Here is a 25074-nt window from a genome sequence, read left to right as displayed (position 1 = left end):
GAGACATTGGAGAGAAATGTCTCATGAGGACACAGGAACCAAGACAAAAATACCCATTGTACCATACATACCCAGTGGAAGTTGAACAGATATACTCAAGACTACTAAACAGCCAAGATCTGAACCTTTCGATAAACAACGACTCATGCGAAACGACACTACAGATTCAACGAACCAAGTCCATCCACGTTCCAAGGATCTTGTGCAAGACACATACACCTACATATCAAAGAGGGCCCCGAGGTGCCACCGGCAGACCGCATCGTCTTCCGGCTCATGATGGAGGGGGGTCTTCGGAAGTGCCCACGGTTAACTCATACAATGACTCGGAAGGACTATAAGCCTCTGAATCATCTGCTGTCTATAACTTCTCTTCCTATTCTCCCTTTCTCCCTATAGTCAGACCAAAAACACATACTCGCTCATGATATCTCTTCCATAGTCTACTCAACATTCCAATATCAGGTGCAGGTTCAGGTTCAGATAACCAGCTCATCCTTCATATCACCACCTCCAGAAAAGCCTCGACATCATTTCCGAACATGCAACTACTCTGCACTCCCTCCATTTCGCTGGTCCGCGCCGCTCGGTCCTTGCGCAACCGAATCATCAAAAAAACCCTTGTCCCAGCCCGCGCTGCAGCCGCCTCCGTACGCAACTCAATACACTTCTCACCATTCTCCTCACACTCCCACGACAAGCTCAAACACCAAGCTCGGCCTGCCGCCCTCGGCACCGTTGCTGTGCTCGGTAACGGGTTCCACACGGGCATGGAAAGCCACGCCGCTGTCAGAGAGGGCGAAGGTTGCTCGAGAGTCCGGAAGCATATCAGCCCCTTCTATCAACAATGGGAGCAAGGCAGCCTCATGTTTCAGAAGAGCAAGTTCCTGTAGGGCGGGGCCCATCGAAGAAACAAAGTATAGTCGCCACAGGCCGGTCTAATGATTTTGTTGTTTTGTATTGTCGTCTTTGCGTTCGAGTGTTTGGTAAAGTATTGGCTTTGTTTGTTCGGTTAGATTTATTGGCTTTGAGGGTTAGGTCTGTTTAAAACATAGTCACACAGAGAGTGACTGACACCTGAATACTAAGAGCTCCATTTCGCATCATCACCACAAGCACATTCCAAAAAGCCGGGGCACCAATGTACGGAAGCAAACTATTTTTTTATGATTCAAAGCTGGTGAGGAGACATGGCCAGGTCTAGTATCGTGACAGACCCAGCCTCGAGCGCGAACTCGATGTGCAAGAACAATTCGTATGCAGGGGTATATCCAGCGTGTCATATCTATGTGCTGCCAGGCGTCATCTTGGTGTCCGCCTGCTGGCACCTTTTGGGTTTTTCTTTTCTTGCAATGTGTCGAACTCGCGACCTCATGCGCATAACATAATCCGAGCCACTCCTTGACGCGGTATCGTATCAATTCCAACTTCAAGATGCAAGGCCTGCTATGACAGTTGAATAATTTGTGGAAGAAAATCGTCATTAGATAGTTGGGTATGCAGAATCGTGACCCAAGGACGCATTGTGCCCGTGGGGACGTCGTCAATCGAGACCATTGTACCGACTTGGAGATACATCGATCATCGTCTGAGAAACGCCGGCAACAGTCGGCGGAGTCTCTCTTTTCTCACTGGGGGATCTGCAGGAGGAACTCTTCTCCCGGGGTTTACCTACTGCCCCTTGCGAGCCTTTTCTTGCGCCCTCTGTTCTCGAGCGGCTCGCACCAATGGCGATAGTTGACCTAGGTCAACACACTGCTTCATGAATTCATGCTAGAAAGGGTCAGTGGAATCATTTAACCGGCAATATCGGAGACTTACCCTCAGCAGATCATGAGCACTGGCCCGCTTCTCCGGATCCACCTTGAGTGCAAAGTAGAGGAAGTCCTTGAACACAGGGGAAAGATCCTGTTCATTCTTAATGTGAGGAGTTCCGTTGGTTGCAATCAACCAAAGCGCACGCAGGGGGGATTCCGTCAGGTATGGTGGCTCGCCTTCTATCATTTCGATAGCCATGATACCCAGAGACCAAATGTCAACCTTGCGCCCGTACTCTTTCCTAGTAACGACTTCGGGCGCCATCCAGTAGGGTGTACCCACCATGGTTGTTCGCTTGTTCTGGGCTTCATTGATGGTCGCACAGAATCCAAAATCGGCTGCTACGGTTAGTTGTGCCTTGCACCGCCACTGGAATACTTGTCACTCACTCAGCTTGATCTTGCCCTCCAGGGATAGCAAGATGTTGTCCGACTTGATATCTCGGTGAATGACTCCCTTGGAATGCAGATGTTGCAGACCAAGAAGGGTCTCGCGACACACAGAAGCGATCTGCCCCTCAGACATGATATTGAAGGTGACAACATCCGTAAGGCTGCCTCCCTCCATAAACTCCATGACGACCCACAGCTCGCCACCACACAGATAACTGTCGATGAAGTTGACGATGTTGGGATGTGAACTATCCTTCATGACAAGAATCTCATTGATAATCAGGTCCTTCTTAGGTTGCTGTTCGAGATTCATCTGCTTGATAGCCACCAATCTGTTCGTGCCACGCTCGTGACCGGTGAAAACACCTCCAGATGCACCCTGGCCGATTTTGTTGAATCCTCGGTATATGTCTCGAGGGTCGCCTTCGCTACAGATGCGCTTGAGGGCAGCAACGATGTCAAGGCCTGCGCTCTGACGAGCCCGGTGTCGTGGTCTAGCCCCAGGTACGGCTGCTCCAGGAGCCTGCTGACGAGGAGCGTTGTGTACACCATTAGACTCGGGGGCACGGCCGTAACCTGGAGCAGCTTGCATGTTCGGGTTCTGGGGATGAGGAGTTCGTTTACTAGGAGCACGACCGATGCTGCCAGACATGGCAGCTTGGGCCTGAGCCATGGCTTGCTCTTGTTGCTGCTGCATAAGTTGCTGTTGATAAGCGGCGGCTTGCGCCTGGGCAAGTTGTGGGTTGGGCTGCGGTGCAGTTGGGGCGTATGTAGGTCCAGCGACGCGCGAATTGGATCTCGATCGGTGCTCTTCGGGGAGCATAGGGCCAGCATCCTTTGACATGCCGTAAGATTCGTCGCCGGACTGAGACATACCGATGCCTGAGTCTTTGGTCGAATATGCGCCTTGAGGCATATGCCGATTGCTCATGCTGACGGGCGGTTTCGGGGCCGGGCGACTGGGCATCAGGTCCTTACCAACCTGGCCTCGGGGAACAGGCGGTGGTGCTCGGGGATTCTCAAAACTTCCTTCATGATTGACAGTTGGAAACCTGGGGTTCGTAGGTGAAATATTGTTCGGTGACATACCCATATAGTTTGACGGGTACATGCCCGGTGATGCTGCAGTTGCCGGAGAGGTGGCATACTGACCAGCATGATGAAATTTCTCAAGGACCTGATCCTCTGGGGGCCTCTCCGTGGTCTCTTTGTAGAACTGCAAGATATCAACCATAGTTTGCGGGTTTTCTCGCCTTTCCTTTTCAGGAATTCCGCTTTCGTTGATAAGCCGCTGCCATTCTTTTGGCAAACCCTAGAGTCTGTTAACGAGTATAAGAACAAAGGGACGGGAGAACGGACTGTGAACTGGCCCGTGGAACTATCATAGCCGACATGAGTAACGTGGACGGGATTCTCGGGTGCAGAGATAACGGGCTTCTTGGGCGATCCTACCAAACTGTTCATGAAACCGGAAAATCCTGACTTCTTTCGTAGAACAGCGGGCTTGAGGTCCTTGCCATCGTCGGAATATCTCTTGGGGTTGATCGAAGGCCCATCAGTTGGAGCCCTTGGGCCAAGGCTCTTCTCGTTCAGAGACGAGTCCATCGCGGAGAAGCTGGTCGAAGTTCGTAGGGCAGGACTAGCGAGCCTAGAGTCGGTAGGCACCTTGACGATTTGGGAAGGAAATTGACGAGGGGCAGCAGCCTTCGGACTAGGAATCTTTATCGATTCAATGCGGTTCAGAATAGCAGCGCCGTCAAAAGGAGCGCCGATCAGGTCGTCAGGCACCGCTGTCTTACTGAGAGGGCGGAGGTGAGAATCGGAGAGACGGTCGGGATGACGGGGGACAGGCGCCCAGTGGTTAGCGGGGGTGAAGTCGCCCTGAGGTGAGATGGGCGATGGGACAGGTCTTAGAGTGTTGCTGTTGGCGGATAATTGAGGATGAGATCGATCAGAGTCTTGCCAGTCGGACACGGTCGCGGGGTTTGAGCGGGCTGGGGGAGCGCTGGGGGCTCTTCTCAGACTCTGGGAACTGCGTTTGCTCTCGAGGGACTGGGCGTCGAAGGCACCACCATCGAAGCCAGATGAGGAGCGAGCGTAGGCGTAAGTGGGAGGTTTCTTAATGAGCTTGCGACGATGTGAAGTTGCGGTATGAGCAGACGCAGACGACGCAGAGGTATATCCGGGGCCGTCCATGATCCAGCGGCAAGCAGGAAGCAGCCTGTCAACTGAGGGCAGTTGGGTTGGGGGGCCCTTTGGGGCTAAAAAAAGGCCTTAGAGGGGACGGCGGGCTGCTGCTGTTAGGTACGGGGTTTTTTTTTGTGATGGGCCGAGCGAGCAGGTGGAGGAGACTGACTAGACAGAAACAGAACAGGTATCAAGTCACAGGGTGTGTGTGCAGGGAAAATGAGAAGGGAGGGGGAATCACAAGAGATGCGCAGTGCAGTGCAGTGCAGTGGCCGTGCCGTGCTGCGCAGGTCTGGCTTAACTCAAGAGATAGATAGATAGGCCCTTGGGCTTTCAGAATCAAGCAAGACCAGAGGGAACAAACGAAGCGAAACAATAGGAGGAGTTTGACGGGGGGGACTGGGACTGGGGATTGGATGCACAACGCAGTGCAACGCGGGGGGTATTGATATTGTTGTGGTGTGTTGTTTGACCCGGGTGGCGATGCTGAATTGGTGATGGCGGTCCTGCAAGTGGAATTAAATTACTTGCTTTGCCTTGCTTCGTCTCTGTTTCGTGTAGCCTTTGCTTCTGCGTTTCCTCTCCTGGGAATCCTGACCCGGTGACTTCATAAAAGGAAAAAAGGGTAAGCTGCTGTTCGGGGGATAACAGGATAAGTGGGTTGGGGAGATCAAGTTCGGGAAGACAAGTACATAAGAAGAGAGGATGGGAAACAATGAGAACAGGAAGACAACCTACATAAGGTACAATTATACACGCACTGTGTCGTATTCCTCAAATCAAGGGGAACTTGACGACAAGAAGGGTGAGTGAGATGACCTGGAATGCGGGAGGTGGATTGGGCTGTGGGATAAGATATTACACTGTAGCATGGAGACCCTTGAATTTAAGAATTGTGATACAAACGGCGGATGGGGCAGCCTCGTAGTGCAGTGCAGAGCCAGAGAGCGGTGCGGTGCAGCACATGGCACGGGTTGTGTTAGTGTTTCCGGACTCCTCTACTGTGATGCTGACGATTATCAGGAGTCCTGCGGGGGTGACACGGCCGCAGAGTCTTGCTGAGAACGGATCTTTCTGATGATGAATTGTTCAAACGACTGGAATTGGGGTCTTGATTAGCGAGGTTGTTTAGAAACAAGACATCAAGAGGCCCATGCTTCAAAATGAAAGGCCCTTGAATGCCGGAGAATGCTTGGTAAGGTAGCAGACAGCTCTGAACATTTGCCTGATAAGGCTTTTTTTCCTATTCAATCCGATCTCAAAACATTCCTACAAGTGATCCAGTGTCCTCCGTAAAATTCCCTGGAAACCCTCACATTGATACAGACGTAATGACTCTAATTGGGTTTCTGATAGGCAAGGAACCAAAGAAATGGCTTGGACCCTGGACCCCAGCATATTGGGATAAGGTACATGCGATCAGCGGGGCAGACAACTCATGCAGAGGTACCTTGGCATTTAGCTGGTGCTGATACCCAACCCAACTCCCGTTAACTTGCGTCCCTTTTCCAAGCTCATCCAACGTCCCCCACCGTCGTTGCAACGCCATCTCTTGTCCCTCGGGCCGTTGGCGCGACTCGACAGTGTGAAAGCATCTTGCCAGCACTTGGTGGTTGGACCAACGGTATGGTTGGAGGGCCATGGATGGTATCACTGCATCTTTTCTTCCCCTGAGCGCCTCACAATCAACGTTGTGCTCAAACGGATGCTTCACAGGATGACGACGCGGGGTGAATGGCGTATGGACCGCAAGTGGCTTAACGTCACCTTATTTTTGTCGCTTGCACTGGATGACGAGCTCTGATTATGACACATGGTGGCTGCAGAAGGTCGGGATATTTGAGAATGAATAAATGAATACAGACAATAGTGTGGGGCAGATGTTGGTTACAGACTCAACCCAGCCGTTTCCAATCGAATCAATCGCCCATTGTTGACAAACAGCCTTCAATGAAAGCAATCACATATCATGGCTGCACTCTACTGCCGGTGGCCGCTTGTTAGCCTCTACTGTTAATCACACGTATGGTTTGCTCTGCTCCGGACTCGTTGCACATACTCGCACTAGAAAACTTATATGAATCACGTCTTCAGGTTTTGTAACTTGGATAAGTAACGTCAGTCTCGGGTGCATTATGTCACCCCAATGACTCGTTGATCTGGGAATGTTATTAACTAGACCCCAATCATGGCCAAGCGCTTAACAAACCATGTTATCGTGAAAAATCAATCGATCTGTATGTATCTTGCTCATCGAGCACTGCAACACTGTTTGTATCTGATAACGACCCCCAGTCAGATACATAATTTACAGCTGTATCCACGCTGCCATACCCCCTGATATATACCTGCTGACCAGTAACAGATTGAACGTTCCTGTCTCAGGTTCATCACGATCAAGTGTGAGTGGAATCGAATGCATCTTGATTCCTGACTGAGTGGAGTTTGTTCTCAAAGCCGGGCGGGAACATTCAGGAGAAGCTAGAGATCAAAGTTTGGGTAAACTAGCCAGTCCTTGGCCAATCTCAAGCAACTGTCTCCCCCGAGTTGAGACTAGCTTGACTAGCACAGGCACAAGCTCGACTCCAAGCTCAACTGCCCCGTCCTCGTGGGTCAGAACGCTCGTGGCTGGTGGAGATTGCCGACGATTTTGCAGGTCTTAATGGGAGTCAAGCATCGGTGATTTACCAAAGCCGTGGCTGGGCAGTGTTGGCTCCGACGCAGTCTCTCTCAACCGCTGTTTTCGTGTGCTCCGAGTCGACGTACCGGTATATCTAATATATCTTGCTGTAGGTGCTTCATCATCTAAAGTCGAAGAAATTTTTATGTGCGGGGCATCAGCAAGGCACCGCAATATTGCGCCCAGTATTAATTCAGTACCTGGGCGTTACAGCTTGGTCATGATGGGGCACAATAATGAACTTGTACCCTCATCGGCCATTCATCATGCTGGGTTCTTGCATCCAATGCTCACAGCTGCTGGGTTGTTTCGGCGATCTGGTCATTGGTTAGCTTCCTATGCCAGCATCTGTATTTGCTACTTCTGAACCTTTGCCTTGGTACTCAGGGAAGTAAGACTTCCAGTATTCAACAAAACACATATCAAATCAAGCGCAAAACCAGCAAAGCTGCCCTCGAGGAGCAAGAAAACACCAGACCCTGATACAGGGTGTTAAAATAAACTCAGCAAAAGATACCCTAAATTTAGTAAAGGTAACCTAAATTTATGCAAATTTACTTAAGTCTTTATATCATTCAGGATCAAGGTCCTGAGTTTTCTTTCCTCCCCTAGGTAGGCTGCATACTAGGCTTCTAATAATATTCTGATAGTTTGCTTCTACATCCTTGAAGGAGGGGGCCAAGATATGCAAGTCGTGAGAGGACTTCCAAGTTCCACCAGCCATTCTTGTCTCCCCAAGGATTGGAGCAAGACAACGATTACTGTCATTAGCTTAATGTCCCTAGTACTGACCAATTGTTTTAACCCGAGACAAGGAGGACGAGCCGCAGGTAGCTGGTTTGGAAGACACAACTTTGGGGCGGTTAGCGACGTTTCGAAGTCCGTTCAATTCTTGCCATTTAACTACCGCTTACTCATCTCAATGACAAACTCGGAGCGGTAAAGAGCCAACAACAACCTAACAGTAGGCTTTGATGTCGTAGAACATACAAATAATCATAAATAGAAGCAATATGAAACCCTGGATCCTCAATTGCTCTGAATTCTCGTTGGCTGAAGCTATTGCAGAGGCAATTCCTTCAATGCCAGGGGCCAACCTTGTAACAAGTTGGGATTGTTCAAGTTCTCGACGATCCGGGCCAGGTACCTATCATCCGCTCCCCGACAGGATACCCTTAGTAACTGACAATCGCCCTAAATTTTGTACAACTCACACGACCAGCACTGGTTGGAATCATGCCTGTCTGTATTAAGTTAAGTCTCGAGACAGCGCATAGCTCGGGAGTCGATACGAACAACAGCGTTCTCTTAGTTTGCGATTACGTGTCCGCTATGTATGAACTGATCGCCTTGTTAAGATATAAATTGCAACAGCGGATCCAGGTGAAGTCCTACAGGTTTAAGTTCCATCGGACATTATTTCATGTTCACATGACATGATTCTCTTCTCCGTTCGCAGTCGACGAGTTGGCCATATATGAGCCATTGTCATGGCTCTGGTCCAAGTTGGCGGATACCTGCAAGTACTGTTGGGTAAACTATACCGTCAGTTGTGAATACATGACGGGATATCTCAACATTCCCCAGGCCTCTTCAGCTGCCACATCACTGACCATTACGTGTGATGCAATGTTGTAATCCCTGTTGGTTATCTGAACCGAGGCCACAGCACTATGCCTCAAGAGGATGGAGTGTGCCATCTTCAATCAGTACCTGCAGTAGCTGCCAATGCACCACGAGAAACGCTGTATCAACCTGCAGCAAGCTTGGTAGCATTTGACGTGATGGTTCTCTTGATAAAATTCATCTAATGGGCGGGCAGACGTAATACAATCTTTGAACGGTGTGGGTGCACTGCAACAGTATAAATGTCTCAACATGGGTAAGAAGGTTCACTGGTTGGTGAATCGTAAGCTGGCCTAAAAACAAGCAGCATGTTGACTCGGTCGTTAATAAGATCAGCTCTTATGTCATTGAAAAGTGAAATTGAAGTGCTTTAGAGGGGCAGGTGGGATGTCACTGCTCTTCTAAGAACTTCTTCAACTACCGGGAGCAGCCCTCATGCGTCAGAATTCTATTAAACAACCAACACGTGTATTTGTGATTGTTCTCGTTTTAGTCAGATGCTGGCTGTCTCCGGGATACATCCAAACACACGTGAACATGGTTCGACACCATTTTCAAGGCAGTATTGTAGGTAGGAAGCTTCAGGCCAAGTATTATAATAGCTGACATACCTAGGTAATGGAAAAACTTCAGATCCGAGTGTGAGGTGTCTGTGTGGCTGCATTCAAAAAAGAATTATATATATTCATCATCCATTGGATAGTGGCTTTGATAGTGTACGTATAGGGACAGGCTGACGGATAATACATCTCAAGGTTCGAACATCCTGGCATTAAGCCAGCTTGAGGGAAACGAACTTGACAGGCAGGCAAACTTGCACAAAATTCCCACAATTGTTTTAAAAAAAACTGTGGTTGATAAAAAGGCTGAAGATATCACCATATCTAGGTACCTCACAATGTACAACCTACCTCGCTTTCCCCTTTAAAACCTCGCCTTCTCAAAAAGGACTGGTGCCCGCTGCCTCGGACAAGCTTCGCGTAAATTCTAGGTGTCTCCGTTAGTATAGGTTAGTAGGTAATCCCTGCACCGAGGAAAGGTGGCCTACTGTACTTCGTGGGGAGAGGTCGCGGTCTGGAGAAACTTCCACCTCACCCTCAACTTTGTCCATGACAATTCATCCTCAAACCTCAATCATCTTCTTTGAGTCCGTCGTATTTTCGGTTCACGGTCTCTAGCACAGCTCTGGTTCTCCCTTCTGGTTACCGGTTTCCATCGTCTGCTGTCTCTTGCACAATGTTCTAGAGACAAGACTCGTTAATACATCTGATCATCCTCCTCTATCGAATCTCACATTTTTCAAGACCTTTATTTGGCCGCAAGCTTCATTGCTCTCGTAGCCAATTGAACTCGGTGAGTATATAATACGCAAAGCTCTTGCATAGCACTCCCAATTCGATTTCGATTGACCCCTTTCTGACATCCAACATCAGTTCATCTGCCACCAATACCGACTCTAGCTAGCTACACCGTTCGAAACATTAAACCACGCTTACAATGGCTTCCGAAGCTCCCGCCAATGAGCTCTCCGCTGCTCAGAAGCTCATGCAGAAGCACGCAGAAGCTCCTCATCATGTTACCGTCGAGGATGCACCTGATGAGGATCTTCCCATCCGTTCTTCTGCTGAGGCCTCTAGCTCCGCCGAAGCCCCGGCTCCAGCTCCCAAAGCAGCTCCCAAGCAGGCCGCTGCTAAGACTCTCGATACTCAGTCGCATGAGCTGTTCCCCGAGCTCGGTGGTCCAAAGGGTAAGGCTGCTAATGTGGCGCCCATCTGGGGAGCTAAGACCGCGAACGGCGCCGCCTCTAATGGTGGCTCTCGTTCGTCTACTCCCGTCTCTGGTGCTGCTACCCCTAACAAGCCATCTATGTTCATTCCTGGCCGCAATGTCGAGTCTGTCACCCTGGATCCCCAGTACATCCTGTCTCGTAGCCAGCTAAAGAGGCCCATCCCTGATATCATCAAGGATCTCAACCGCAAGTCTCGTGCCACCCTTTCGATGAACACCACCGCCAACGGCCGCTACAAATTTGATGCTACTGGTCCTCAGGATGTCGCTCAACAGGCGATCAAGGATCTGGTCGGTCAGATTGGTACTCGAGTAGGTTTTCGTGTCTCCTATTCACGAGCTAAACTAATACTTGCTAGACTGCCATCAAAGTTCCCATTCCTCAGTCAGCCCGCGCCCACATTATCGGTAAGGGAGGATCCACGATCAAGCGTATTCAGGAGACGTCAGGTGCCAAGATTCAGCTCCCCAAAGTCGACGAAAGCAACCCTATCGATGAGGAGGATGACGATGCTACCATTGATGTGACTGTCGAGGGTAATGCCCTCTCTGCCGCTTCTGCTCGAGATCAAATCCTCAAGATTGCTGAAGACCGGTCTGCCAATGTCCAGACTAAGGTTCGGGGCATTCCTGCTGCATTCTATCCCTTCATTGCTGGCCAAGATAATGCATTTGCTCAAGCTCTTGCGCAAGACAGTGGTGCGGAGGTTCGCATCCCTCCCCTGCAGGCATACTCTACAGGGCCCGCTGCTGTTACTGCCAACCCTGGTGAACGACCTATCTTCGCCCCTGCTGGCAACGAGGATAACCATATCCAGCTCGCTGGTGACCGAGCTGCAGTGCAAAAGGCTCGCGCCGAGATTGAGCGCCGAGTTGCCCAGCTCCACAGGGAACTTGCTGCCGAGCAGCTGTCTATCCAGCGTGGCCGCCACCAATTCATCGTGGGCGACCGAGGTGTTCCCGCTGAGCAGTTCTTTGCCGATACTGGCTGCTCCATTCTTCTTCCCACTGATGAAGATGATGACGTTATCACCGTCATTGGACCCGCTGATGAGGTTGCCTCTGGCCTGGAGAAGGCCATGGATCTGGCCATGGGCATGCAAATGTCCAACTTGGATATTGCTCGATTCCACCGCAACGCCCCAGGCGGCGCTGCGGCACATGCTAGCAACGTGACTCGATATCTCCGTCAACGCAAGGAGATCGAGCGCCTGGAAAAGATCTATAACACTCATATCAACACTCCTTTCTCAGAAGGAGGTGCACTTCCTTGGGAACTTTACTCACGTGAGGGCAAGAACGCCATTCGTGCCCAGTCCGAGATCACTGGCATCGTCAATGCTCAGCCTCCCTCTCGCATGAGCGCTATCCCCATCGATCCTTTCTTCCACCAGCACCTTCGTAACAACATTTCTCGTCAAGTGAAGAATGACTATGGTGTCCAGGTTGTTGTTCCTGAGGCTTCAGAGGGCAATGTTCCTGTCCTCCTGGTGTTTGAAGGTCCTGATCCCGCCAATGGTCCTTATCAGCTGCCTAGCACCAAACCAACAGATGCCGAGATTCGTGCCTTTAAGAAGGGGCTCGAGGATGCCCAGAAACACATTCTTGAGCTGATCAACAAGCAAGAAGCTATCACTAGCGCCGAGCTTGATGTCCCTGCCAAATACCATGAAAGACTTAGACGCTTCATCAAGAAGGAGCAGGAATCTCGAAAGTCGGACCAGATTCCCGTCCGTGTCTCGAAGAATGGAACTCGCATCACCCTTAGAGGACCTGCTTCTGCTGTCGAGTCCCTTGCTGCCAAGTCCAATGCCTTTGTCGAGCAAGAGAAGGAGGACGAGAAGGAGCGAGGCTTCACACTGTCTTTCGATTTCCCTCAGAAGTTTGCCAATCACCTAATTGGTAAGGGCGGCAGCAATATTCGTGAACTTCGAGACCGTTTCGACGTTGAGATTCAAGTCCAAGATGGCAAGGTTGAGCTCAAGGGACCCAAGGCCAAGGCCGAGACTGCTCGCTCTTATATTCAGAACCTCGCTCGTACATTGGCAGATGAAACAAGTCACACTCTGAAGATTGACCCTAAGTATCATAGGGAGCTGATTGGGGCTCAGGGAAGCCAGATCAACCGGCTGCAGACCCGTTACAAGGTCCATATTTTCTTCCCTCGATCCGCCAAGTCTGCAGACGATGAGCAGTCGAATGTTGATGTCGAAGAGGGCGCCAAACCTCGTCGGCAGCAGGCTCCTGATGAGGTCATCATCCGAGGTCCCAAGAAGGGTGCTGACGAAGCTCGGGATGAGATTTTTTCTCTTCACAAGTATCTTGAAGAGCATTCGGCTACCGCCACTGTTGCTGTGCAGCAGAAGCAAGTCGGATCTTTGATTGGACAGGGTGGTTCCGCTCTGGATGAGCTTCGTCAGGCTACTGGTGCTCGCATTGATGTGCCTCAAGACCGAGATACCGACATTGTCGAGATTCAGATCAAGGGTACCGCCTCACAGGTCGCCAAGGCCAAGAAGGTTCTTGAGGAGAAGCGGGCTGTCTTCGACGATACTGTAGTCCGAACTCTTGATGTTGACAAGAAGTACCATAAGGCTCTCATTGGAGCTGGCGGTAAGTTTATGCCTTTTATGTTTATTCAGACAGTAACTAACTGTTACAGGCTCCAACCTTCGCGACATTGTCGTCAAGGCCGGTGGCTCTGACGACCGACGAGAGCTTGCTCGCACCATTCAGTTCCCCAAGCAGGAGGCTGATGGAAACACTATCAAGATTGAGGGTCGCACTGATATTGTGAACAAGATCGTTGAGCGTATTCAGGAGATTGTTGGTGAGCGTGAGAGCCAGGTCACTGAGATTGTGGATGTTCCTATTGAGAACCATCGTTCGCTCATTGGCCGTGGTGGCGATACAAAGCGCCAGCTCGAGTCCAAGTTCACCGTCTCTATCGACGTTCCCCGTCAGGGGGATGGCAAAACCGGCGTCAAGTTGACAGGCCGCCCTGAGAACGTGGCCAAGGCTAAAGAGCACATCCAAGGACTTGTTCAGCAGCAACAAGGGGAGACTATCCAGGTCCCTCGCAACCTTCACCACTCCATTTCCAACGGTGGACAGTTCTTCCGTCAGCTTCGCAACAACTACTCGGTCACTGTTGATCATGCTGGCCAAGCTCTGCCCGCTAAGCCTGACTCTTCTACTCGCTCCAACGTCGGAGCACTCCCTCTGATCACTGATGACGACGATGCCACATCCGAGGCACACTCGTGGAAGGTTGTCCAGATTGATGCTGGTGATGATGGCGATTTCCCTTGGGTTCTGCGCGGTTCATCTGAGAACGTAGAGAAGGCCAAGGATGCCATTGCCAAGGCTCTTGAGCAGGCCAAGAAGAATGATGCTACAGGTTATCTAGTTCTCCCGGACCCTCGAACCTACCGACATGTCATTGGTCCCAACGGCTCCAAGGTCAACTCGATCAGAAAGGAGAGCAATTGCAAGATCCAGGTCCCCCGTGACCAAGCCAAGGACGAAGCCATTGAAATTATTGGAACCAAGGATGGAGTTGAGATGGCTAAGAATCTGATTCTTGAAGCTGTGCGAGAGGGCAGCAGCAAGGCCCGGGAGTAATGATTTGGTTGAATTAGCCATTCCTGAACGAATTGCAATGGCACATGGAGTATTCATGGAGAGAATGGATATTCGCTCGGAAAAAGCGTAGTTACCAATTTAATAACAATCAAGAATAATGATTAGATGCCTTGATCTTTCTCAGTTTACCTGACTGAACGTATTGTGAAAATATATGTACTACAGTCTCTTATTCGTTTTCGGATAGAGCTGCGATAGCATGGAAATTAAATATGCTATCACGTGAATGTCTTTCCACCCAACGGGACACCACAGGTAACATCTGAACGTCTAACACACCGCCCTTAACTCTTTATCGCATTGTGTTAATATTCGCAGGATTGAATTTGCCCACCGCGAATACCAGATTCCAAAAATCGAGCTGTATTCCATCTAGATGGGCTCCCAATTGTCACCGGCGACAGCCCCCTGGGAGGGAGTCTCGGGTCAGGAACAACTTTTTGTTCTGATCACAGGTGCCAATAGGTTTGTTCAAAAGCTCCAGGCTATAGGGAGCGGCAGCTAATGCAACTCAAGTGGTATCGGTCTCAGTATTGGAGAACGACTTATCGACGAATTCCTTGCTACACGCTCTTTGCGCTCCCACCTCATCCTCATCCCTACCACACGATCCAAGTCCAAGTCCTTACAAACGATCCAAACCCTTCGTGGCTACGCCAACAAGGCTGCGCAATCTTCTACAGCACTACGTTCGCGGGCTGGGAGTTCATATCGTTGGGAAGATACCATTGCGCGAATCCATGTTCTGAGCTTGCAGCTTGACCTGTGTGACTTGCGCGGGGTGTATTCTTTCGCAAATGCTTTGTTACGAGGCCCGGTGAGCAACCCTGAGGGGCTGCAGGGCGAATATCTACGAAATGTACGCATTCCCAGGCTGGATACTGTAGTATTCAATGCTGCGTATGGTGGATGGTCAGGGGTCAATTATCCCAAAGCTGTATGGACTATCTTGACCCAGGGGTTGGTGCAGTCTGTTACTTGGCCAAACTTCAAGATGGCCCTCCCTACTGCTCTCTTAAACGAAAAGCGCAACTACAACTATGTGAGTCAGTCGCAGTAACTCAATGATTTCACCCATTGACTGAATGCAGCCTAAGGAACCTTTACTCGGCGAGGTGTTTACAGCCTGTGTTTTTGGTCATTATATATTGGCCCATGAACTTCTTCCACTACTTAGTCGGCGATCCGAAACCGAAACACCCGGCCGTCTTGTCTGGTCCAGCAGTCTTGAGGCTGTCGACAGTGTTCTCGATATGTCCGACTTCCAGTGCTTCAATGGTAAAGGCCCGTACGAATCCGCTAAACGAGTCACCGACATTCTCTCCCTCACTGCAACTCTTCCCGCAGCCATGCCATCTTCCAGCCGCTTCTTCACCCCCGACGACCCCAGCGAGGCCCGCGATAAACCCATTCGGCCGCGCATGTATCTCACCCATCCGGGTATTGTTGCCAGCACCCTATTCCCAGTTCCCTGGTTTCTGATGTGGGCATATGAACTTGCTCTTCTGATCAGTCGCTGGATTGGTTCGCCCTGGCACAACACAGACAGCTATACCGGTGCCAAATCCCCTGTTTGGATTGCGCTCCAAGAGCAATCTGCGCTTGATGAACTAGGTGCCGAGCGCATCAAGTGGGGCAGCAGCTCGAACCGTCACATGCAGGTCGAAGTTAAGCAGACAGAAGTTGAAGGCTGGGGTTGGGAGGGCAAAGTCGAGGATGCGGCGGCGTTCGAAGCGGACACCGCTGTTGGTGTTTTCAAGAAGACCATCGGGCGAAAGAGAGGCGCTAAAGACGTGACCAAGGAAGATATTGTGAGATTCGAGGAACTGGGCGCCGAATGCTGGGAAAGGATGGAGAACATGCGACACGAGTGGGAAACCATTCTTGGGGTTAAAAAGGCATAGAGGAAAAGACCCCATCGTGGTTAATGGATCCAATCGGCGTTTAACTAAAAAGGAAATGGGTATATTGCGACAATGGCAGGCATATATAAACGCCACAGAAGACGGTATTATTAGTTGCTCTCAAAGTCATAGCTTGGGAAACCATACGTCAGGCCCATGCCGCATTCAGTTCGAAATCCAATCATGCGTTAGTCGTTACAGTCGTGTCCGACCGGTTTTGTTCATCTGAGCGAACACGTCGAAGCATCGTCTTTTCTTTCCGGCCAAAAAGCCCCAGACACAAAGGCAAGGGCACTACGGCAAGAGCCACAACTGCTTGGAAGATCAGGGCATTCTTCATGTTCTTCGGAGGGCTCGCATCCTTATCGGCCACGAGCGCATCGCTAATGATGATGAAGATAGCGCCGAATAGCTGGCCACCAGCCCACGCCAAAGTTGAAGTGATTTCGGGACTGAGTGGGTGGCTGAGTTCTATGAGAAATTCGAGTGCGATAGGCACCAACGAAAAAGAGGACGCACCCAGAATGGCGAGGACTACGTAGGGACCAGCAATATCCTTCGTTTCAGGCATCCAAACAAAGACTAGGTAACTGACGCCAACAATGGGGACAAGAATCTTGAGAGTCAAGAGGAAACTCTTCGTGCGGTCGATAATGGGTGACGAGATAGCGGAGGCGATGAGACCAACAACAATAAGTACAGCACCGCCGATGCCAGCTTCGTCGTCAGAAAAGCCATATGGCGAGAAGATCTGATTGAGAAGCGAAGAAATCGAGTTGAAGAAGCCGACATATATGGAGAAGGGAACAAGGATCAGCCAGATCTCGAGAGAACGACTCAAAACCCCAAAGGATTCGCGGAGACTGAGTTTAGGGGTCTCAGCTGCGGGACCAACTGGTGAAGGAGGTTTGGCTGGAACGGCGAAGGCAGGCACGGCACAAACCGTTGACTAGAACCGTTAGATATGGAGAACAAGAAATTCGTAGGGCACATACAATGATGGAGATGTAGAGGACCATGTTTGACACATCGCCAGCTTTTTTAACCATGAGTGGTGTAATTAGTTGGCCAAATGCTGCACCGAAGGGGTTGGCCAGACTTGTCAGAGCTGTTGCAGCGACACGTCCACGGTTAGTGAACCACAAATCCGAGTATCGAGTTGGTGCTGCAAGAATAAAAGGCTGGGCAAATCCAATGATAATCTCTCCGGCCATGGCATAGGCGATATTTCCACCACTGGACTTTGTAGAACCGGCGTACCGAATCCAATTGCCAATGAGAATGAGAACGGCGGCTGTCATGAAGGCCAGCTTCGGACCCCGATGGAGGATGGCAATGCTGATGGGGAAAACAGCCACAAATGCAAGGAAGAATGCAGTGCTGATCCAGTTGATGGTAGATTCGCGTACATCATAGTATTCGGCAGCCTGTGATGCTACTGGTGCAAAGGTCATCCACTATCGTTCTTCTGTCAGCATATGCATCTCATTCGATTGGTGGCGTGGGAACTCTAAACTTACATCCCACGACACGATAATATTCATCAGCGTTAGCTGAGCGAGACCAAACCAACGTCGTTTGTAAGTGCGATACTCTGTTGATACTCCTTGGCGAATGCTACCCTCCTCGGCCTCGACATCTACCTCGCCCTCGCCTGTTGCTCTGCGCTCTTGAAGAGTGAAGTCCCTTGAGCCGAGTTTCTGCTTGCGCCAGAAGCGGCCACCAACACCGTCGCTACTCATGATGCCGAATGAACCAGGGAGTTGTCGTGATCACTTGGATTCTTGCGTAAGTGATTTCTGTCAAGACCGGAGGGTGGAGTTGAGAGGTTGGATTGAGGACATGCGTTTCTTTCGACTGCGATATTGAAACGATGATGCGTGACAGGGACAGGGATACACCGAGCAATGGCAGTGTCAGTCAGTGCCAGTGCCAGTGTTAGTGTTAGTTTCAAGAAGAGGTCCAGTGAGCAAGGACGTCCTCATGCACTGTTTGACTCTGGTAGCAGATATATGCAAGAGGAGAGCGAGATTCAGCACTGATGGAAATGTAGGTAAAGGTATTGGAGAAAAGGAGTCGAGACAGAGAATTGACAACTCCCGCGCCAATGGTGTTTATCACCTCACTTGATTCAAAGTCGCCTCACTGTGATGTCGCTGTCCTCTGACCGAGTCCTTGGATTGTTGGTTCAACCTTGAACTTATTACTCGACGTTTACTGGGATCCTCGCCTCGGCCGGACTTTAGGGGTACTTTGATTGATGGGTCGATCGCGGATTGTGGGAGGGTTTCAGCTTGGCGATCCTAGCGGGCCTATAGATGCATTGTAGCTGTTGAGGAGAGTAATTGGGCGACAAGTGGCGGACGAGCAATGGAGAGATAAAGATCTTATTTGATCTGGGAGAGGGGGGAGGGAAACGGTTTAATTGAATCTAATCTACCTTGGAAGGAGGACGCTGAAGCCAACTGCCATTGCCGTCAACCGGAATCTTGCCATCCACAAGAGGAAGTCCGTGTGGCACCTTTGCCATCACCTGCCTGCCTTACCTGCACCTTCAGTCCTTCACAGACATCTGCATCGAGGACAGTACGCGACGCTAACGGTAACGGCTTCAAGCTAGGCCTTCTGATAGGCCGCTACAGGTTCTACAGCCCAGGATCAGAAACGCCCTAGCTGCAACATCCATCTCAAACTTCAACCAACCGAGCGTAGATTATTTGCTAACTTGATATAGCACAGGCCGGTACCACCTTTACTCGTGTTGGTGATCTATCTGCAAAGAGGCAATATCTCCTTTTAGTGTTGATATTTACTACTAGAGACTATCGATGCTAGTCTTGTAGGAGACGGAAGCTTTGACGTGCACATCATGCTTGCTGTGGTCTAACAAAATACAGAGGCTGTTACAATTTTATGCATCTATATTCAACCTCCTCGTATCGCCATCTCGAACCCAGCCAAACAAGGAATCTCAAAGCGAGCGTAAGTAAGATCCAAGATCCAGGATCAGGTAAAGTTCTAATGCAACCACAGCATGCAACCTAACTAACCAAGCCAACTGAACGTTATTACTTTTAACCGAGTTCTGTATGTCTGCGGCGTTGCTACAAGGGATTGGTATTGGCCTTTGAAGATCTTAACGAAAGTCAATTAAGAAGAAGTATATCTAACATCCCCAGGTTTTAGTAGATTTCTTCTAACCTTTATTGACCCTAACTAAATGTCAGAAGTTGATAATGGTAGTCGGTAGTAAATCGAAGGTCTAATGATTTCCGACTTAGACAAATGATCTGATTATTATCAAGCAGGACAGAAACTGTTATCAATGCATGGATACCTACCTAGAATAAGAAGAACTTGCTTGTAGGCCACTAAACGATGCGGGGTTTCCAATACCTCCAACTTTGTTCCAGGACCCTGTTCCTAACACTCCAATGCCTACAACGCTCAGAAGGATGAGCCAAAATGTGTCACTCTAACTGTGCCGTGTTCCGATATCCCACCAATCTATTCTTTTTCGTTCTGATCGCACCGAGGTGTCACATGTACTATTTAGCAAAGGAAGAAATAGAAGTGAGGGGTGATAGAAGGTTTGGCGTTCCAATATACCCATGCATTATCTAGGTACACAGGCAATAGTCTTTGCCATGGAGAGAAATATTTTATAGCTTATTTATAGTAGCACCGGCCTATTGTAAGCATAATGCTTAGATAACATCCTCAAAGGAGGTTGCAATCACTATGTATCGTTTCTTTCTTCTACAGGAGATTTGGGGGTTATGCCAACGAGAATCTTCCGAGGCTATTTTCACGACCAGAACACACGCATACCAGTACATCCACACGGCAAGACTCTCCGGTATGTCAGGGAGAATTTGGCCTAACAAACAGGTCTCTAATACTTCTCACCAGACCTCACGATGGCTAGCAGTTAAGCCAAACATGGTGACAAACTAGTCCATCCTGGTTATCAGAACAGCCGCTGTGCGACGTCGACCTCTATGAATGATAATAAGCTCTAGCAGTTGGACATGCGCAATCCTTGTCGAGTCAGGTAGGTGCAAAAGTCAATCAATGGTCTAGGTATAGTGTGCAAGAAATCTATTCAGGCGTTTGAGCGTATGGTACAGAGAGCCGCAATCAGATAAACCTCTGGACGACTTGACACCCAACTGACGAGCAATCGTACAAGGAGATAGCCCTCATCAGAGAGCAGGCTTGCTTCGTTCCGGCTCTAGGCATCTTTTCGACGAATATGTAGCCATTCCGTCATGGTGGGAACCGACAACCTAGTGATATTGATACTTTATTTGAGCTGAGTCCAGAGCTTGGGAGCGGCGCAGGCGGTCGCACAGTGGGCAAGGTGGAAGACTAGATAAGTTGTTGGTTAGTATCTGGTGTAGTAGGTGGGATATTCGGGGTCCTCGGGTCCCATGACGCAGTCTGGGTTGGTAGACATACATTCTTCGACGCAGTCCTCCTTAGCGCCACCCTCGCTCTCCTGCTGTTGAACGCGCTCGACGCACTCATCGAAGTGGTGCTTGGCGGGGGCACATTGGGGAGAGTTCTTGCACTCTGTTAATGCGTTAGTATGTATTGCGGGTTATATCGCGCCCAGGTCTGAAGCGATTGTGAAGTCACCCGTGGCGTTCCGGACACAAGATTGGCATGAGGAATTGACGAACCTTCCTCGAGTGTCTCCTTAGGGTCAACGAGCTCTTCCTCGTCATCCTCATCTTCATCCTCGTCTTCCTCGTCCTCAGCCTCTTCCTCGGGCTCGTCCTTGGACTCGTTGTTGGACTCGGTCTCCTCCTGTTCCTTGTCAGCATTTTATCACCTAATACGCAAGGCATTATCTGCGCTCTCGACGAAGTCCCCTTGTAAACAATCAATGGCAAGGTCGATGACACATAATGCCTTGCTGTGAAAAATCCCGTACCTGGGGTTCCTCAGCAGGGGCCTCAGCCTCAACAACGCTCCATGGCGTCACAGCCTCGACAATATCGGTGAAGGCGTCCCAGATACCCATTGCGACAGGCGGAAGAATTCACAATGGCGAGTGGTGGTTTCGATTGAGGTGTCGTTCGTCGATTAATCGTAAAGATCGGAAGGTCACGGCAAGCACTCGGCAGACCACTGAAATTGAAAACCAAGGCATTTTGATTGGTTAGGCTTTGTCATCATGGATCACGTGATATGCTACTGATCCATCTTGCCGAGCCGTAAAACCTGTATAATCTGGTTGAATGGAGTTTGTCTACAGATTCTCGAATATTCACTAAAAGGTTGTCACGTTCTATTCTCAGACCTAAAAGCGGCTGGGAAGTTGATATTTCGCAATATAGGTCTAGCAAATCCCTTGAAACATGAAAACCCGAGAGAAAAACAAGAGATAGTATAATGAGTTCATGAATGCAGTGCTCAAATCTTGGTATCTGTAACACAACCACAGCCATTGGTGTGGTCCAACGCGGCCGTTAATCATCATTTTCGTATGCTCCCCTATTGATTTCACCCCGAATATGGTCCTCCAATCGAATATTCAACTGCTGCGCCTGAGCCTCGTCATAATCTGGTGGTGGTTCGTCCGGTGCTCTCCTACTAGCGGCGCTCTCTGAGCGATTAGGGCGTACACCTGCCGAATTTGTTGTAGGTGCTGGCTGGGCAGAAGGAGCTTCATATGCTGGAAGAGGTTCATCGGGGACATCGGCACCGGGGCCCATCTCCCGGCGCATCTCTTGATACTGGTAAAGGCGCTCCCGGAGCCTTATGTAGGCTTCGTTGAAATCCATCATGCCCCCATCTGAGAATGTGAACTTGACCTCAAGCCGAGGAATATCTGGAGGAATGCCACCACCGGATACAGGAATACAATCTGATTTCCACACCCATCCCCACCACATGGATGATGAGGTGGTGGAATCTTGAAACTTCAGGATCGGAGCACTGAACGATTCAAATTTTGGTTCTTGAGTAGGTTTTAAAGGAAGATAAACGATCTGAAGCGTCAGTAGAGCATCTCGAGATAGATTCGACATCAACTTACTCTCTTGTTGGTCAGGAAAAGGGTGCCTTTATCACTCTTCCGTTGAAACGAGGCACATCGTGCTCTCAGCTCCTGGGGCACAGACAGGTCGCATGAGATTCTCGATTCGAGCTTCATCAAGATGCGTTCATTGCCAAGCTTGACGAAGCCGCCCTGATTGAGCATAACCCAGCTATCGGCATTGTCAGGATCGACGGGCCGCGAAGGAGGACGGCTTGTAATAAGATAGTCATGAGGATTGTCCATTATAGGGCGGGGTCCATGACTCCATGGGCCGAAGGTGGCGGGGCAGTCAACGGACGGACTGAGCCGTGGCCGCCGTGACCGGAGGGTACGGGGCGGAGAAGACGGCAGAGGGAGACGGGAAGGTGACGGAGGCCAGAAACGGAGACGGAGAGAGAGGGACGGGAATGCAAAGATGGGTATGGTATGGGCACAAGACAGGACAGGATACCATGGGAGGGACAATCTCTGAAGACTCGGTGCAGGACTAAAGCAGTGACCAAGAGGGCAAGGCTAAGGTTGACAAGACGGGACGGGAAGGATGGAAAGCTCAGAGAAAGAGATTCAAGAAAGAGGTTCGCGAAAGAGGCTTACTTTATCGACATTGTCTCGTACAGGGTTCAAGCGACCCTAGCTCGTGGGCAAATGGCTCCAGGCTCCGTACCGGCAGGTTCAGGACGTGCAGGCAACTTTAGTAGCTCCGAGATCTTGGAGCGGGTGGCTCTGGGCTGCGGCCGGGTTGGCCTTTGGCCTTGTCTTGCCTTGGGTCCTTTGGGGCCTGGTGGTGCTGTAGTGGGGGGTGGGTCGTTTTGGAGTCTGTTCCGTTTTGCGAGCGAGGAAGCGGACGAGCGACTTTGTGCTAAGGCCTAAGGGTATCCGTAGGTACAGTAGAGGAGGAGAAAGCCAAAGCTCTAAGCCAGCCGAGGATGATTGTCAGGGTCGTCGAATAGGATCAAGATGACCCGAGGCCAAGGGACAGGATCGACTAGGGGACGAGACAAGAGATGCTGCAGCGGTAGGAGATCCCAAGCTAAGGAAGCAAGCGACCAAGCCAAGCCTAGGAATGGATAAGGATATGTATGGTACTGTAAAGAGGCAAAGAAACAGGCAGAGACAGGCAGAGGAGGCACAGGGACAGCCCGAACAAAAGCTTGACTGAACTGAGCTGCTAGGCTGACCTGACGCTGACTGACTGGCTGGCTGGCTGTAGGTATGACCGTCTGACTTGGCAGAGCAGTTCCAGAGAGTGCAGAACAGAACGAGACAGAACAGGTGGCTGGTGGCTGGAAGGGGTGCCGTAATGAGGTGGGGGAGGCGGCGATTTGATCGAACTTGCGGGCGAAGATAGATTTGATTTGTGGACGTTGGGTCAAGGTCACAGGAGAGGAGAACGATGTGATTGATGCGTGATGCGTGATGGTGTGATATTGGAGGAAGAATGAAGACCGATGGACAAAGCAAATAAGGCTAGTCCTGAAGTTGTGAGGTACTCTACTACAGTGCAATGCCAAAGACGGGCAGGTTCGGTGGTGGATGAGGTCGGGTGTGATTCGTGAAGGAATTGCTAACCCAGGACCAAAGTTTCAGTGGATTGGTTTAGGTTGGACTTGGAGATGCGAGAGTTGGGCGCTGCGGATCGTTTTTTCTTTGGGCCGAGCCGCGCGGATGATCTGGTCCAAGAACTGCCTGTTCACGTTAATTAGGTGAGCTAAGGTTACCTTGGAGCTATCCTCTAGGTGACATTCAGAGACGGTGATTGGCCAAGCGACATCGCAATGTATAGACTTCCCATGTCCCATGGCCGGGTCTGTTAAGGTTGAAACAATCCACCACGTGCTTCTCATTGAACTGAAGTTTCCCTTGTTGTATCAGAGCTGACAATCACCAGAACAAACTACTAACCTACCAGTCTACCACTGCCCTGGGAAACATCCTGGCACGGGCAGCCTCTAACAAACCTAACGTCCGTCCGTCCCGTCTCAACCACCAAACGCCTTTTTCTGTAACCTCATGTTCCATCTAATTTTCCTTTCTTCTCATGGATGGACCCCTGACGTTGAGCTTCTCTGACCCCTGCTGAGAAAGTTGTGTCCGCCGCAACCCTGAACAAGTCAATTCTCAGGATCGTCTTTCCCCCCTCCCATATCGTTGTCCTCCACTATTATCAGCTATCACTATCAGCCAAGATCTGGCAGCTCAAGTCGATCATCTGGTGTCTCCTCTCAATCAATGCCAAGCTAGGTTACAGGCAAGGTTATATGCTGTGCCCCGTTTGACAAATAGAGCATCCATGCTTTTCAGGTCGTCCTTTTACCATGAGTAACCAAAATCTAAATCCATACCTAGGTAGAGAACAATTCCCTCCATGTGGGATGTCACAACGTCAGTTCCATCACCCGACATGCTCGCCCCGTTAGCGAATGCTAGGTAGCAACAACTGGGACCCATCTCTGCCCGGCCCCAGAACAGCATCCACCAAGCCAACATCATCCCAGCCGTGTCAATCTAACGAGACGGCTGACGGTGATTGATGTGGAGGCGCATGGCTCCTCGCCCAATTCGACATGATCAAGTGTCCCCGCCACGAATCATGATGATGATAATGGGGAGGGGCATCAAGTGTTCCCCTCACACGCCAGGTATAGCCATGATGGCATGCATCTTTTAGCTGCATTTCTCAGCAGTTGGTGCACTCATTCGTGGTCGTTCTGCTTTATAGGGCAGGGATAGTTTGGTTCAAATCACTCATGAACCCCCCTCGTTGCAGATGTTAATACCAATTAACGGTCTGGATCTGTTTCGAGGATCTTATGTGGAGGACATGGCCAGCACATATACTCTTCTTCATGCCAAAGAAAGGCTCAGCAGCGCAACTAACAAGGCTCCCCCCCCCCCGACCACTACGTCTCTACTTACGTCCGTCCGTCTACTACGTATACTACTACGTACGTACGTACGACGAAGACGACGTACGTACTTAACTAA

The 25074-nt window shown here is 50.2% G+C and overlaps 7 protein-coding genes across 7 annotated transcripts; 3 read left to right on the top strand and 4 right to left on the bottom strand.

The window, feature by feature from the left end:
• Positions 1-542: 542 nt before the first annotated feature.
• FPRO_03160 (uncharacterized protein) lies at positions 543-893 on the top strand (the record flags this gene model as incomplete). The annotated part of the gene is made up of 1 exon (XM_031226658.1): positions 543-893. One exon carries the CDS (start codon positions 543-545, stop codon positions 891-893), a length of 351 nt encoding a protein of 116 aa, XP_031077173.1.
• A 778-nt stretch (positions 894-1671) lies between these two features.
• On the bottom strand, positions 1672-4406 carry FPRO_03161 (uncharacterized protein; the record flags this gene model as incomplete). Its single annotated transcript, XM_031226657.1, has 5 exons — positions 1672-1773; positions 1822-2156; positions 2208-3239; positions 3300-3522; positions 3570-4406. 5 exons carry the CDS (start codon positions 4404-4406, stop codon positions 1672-1674), a joined length of 2529 nt encoding a protein of 842 aa, XP_031077172.1.
• Positions 4407-10200: 5794 nt separating this feature from the next.
• On the top strand, positions 10201-14115 carry FPRO_03162 (related to SCP160 protein; the record flags this gene model as incomplete). The annotated part of the gene is made up of 3 exons (XM_031226656.1): positions 10201-10803; positions 10851-13104; positions 13154-14115. The coding sequence occupies 3 exons, from the start codon at positions 10201-10203 to the stop codon at positions 14113-14115; spliced, it is 3819 nt and encodes a 1272-aa protein (XP_031077171.1).
• Positions 14116-14512: 397 nt separating this feature from the next.
• FPRO_03163 (uncharacterized protein) lies at positions 14513-16040 on the top strand (the record flags this gene model as incomplete). The annotated part of the gene is made up of 3 exons (XM_031226655.1): positions 14513-14601; positions 14653-15178; positions 15228-16040. The coding sequence occupies 3 exons, from the start codon at positions 14513-14515 to the stop codon at positions 16038-16040; spliced, it is 1428 nt and encodes a 475-aa protein (XP_031077170.1).
• A 181-nt stretch (positions 16041-16221) lies between these two features.
• FPRO_03164 (uncharacterized protein) lies at positions 16222-17782 on the bottom strand (the record flags this gene model as incomplete). The annotated part of the gene is made up of 3 exons (XM_031226654.1): positions 16222-16989; positions 17036-17497; positions 17561-17782. The coding sequence occupies 3 exons, from the start codon at positions 17780-17782 to the stop codon at positions 16222-16224; spliced, it is 1452 nt and encodes a 483-aa protein (XP_031077169.1).
• A 2564-nt stretch (positions 17783-20346) lies between these two features.
• On the bottom strand, positions 20347-21069 carry FPRO_03165 (uncharacterized protein; the record flags this gene model as incomplete). Its single annotated transcript, XM_031226653.1, has 4 exons — positions 20347-20411; positions 20502-20615; positions 20726-20852; positions 20980-21069. The coding sequence occupies 4 exons, from the start codon at positions 21067-21069 to the stop codon at positions 20347-20349; spliced, it is 396 nt and encodes a 131-aa protein (XP_031077168.1).
• A 448-nt stretch (positions 21070-21517) lies between these two features.
• FPRO_03166 (uncharacterized protein) lies at positions 21518-22332 on the bottom strand (the record flags this gene model as incomplete). The annotated part of the gene is made up of 2 exons (XM_031226652.1): positions 21518-22039; positions 22087-22332. The coding sequence occupies 2 exons, from the start codon at positions 22330-22332 to the stop codon at positions 21518-21520; spliced, it is 768 nt and encodes a 255-aa protein (XP_031077167.1).
• Between the last annotated feature and the right edge of the window lie 2742 nt (positions 22333-25074).

The sequence above is a fragment of the Fusarium proliferatum genome, assembly GCF_900067095.1.
Source record: "Fusarium proliferatum ET1 genome assembly, contig: FPRO_scaffold002, whole genome shotgun sequence".
NCBI classification, from domain to species: domain Eukaryota; kingdom Fungi; phylum Ascomycota; class Sordariomycetes; order Hypocreales; family Nectriaceae; genus Fusarium; species Fusarium proliferatum.
This window is presented reverse-complemented; position numbering and strand designations above follow the sequence as displayed.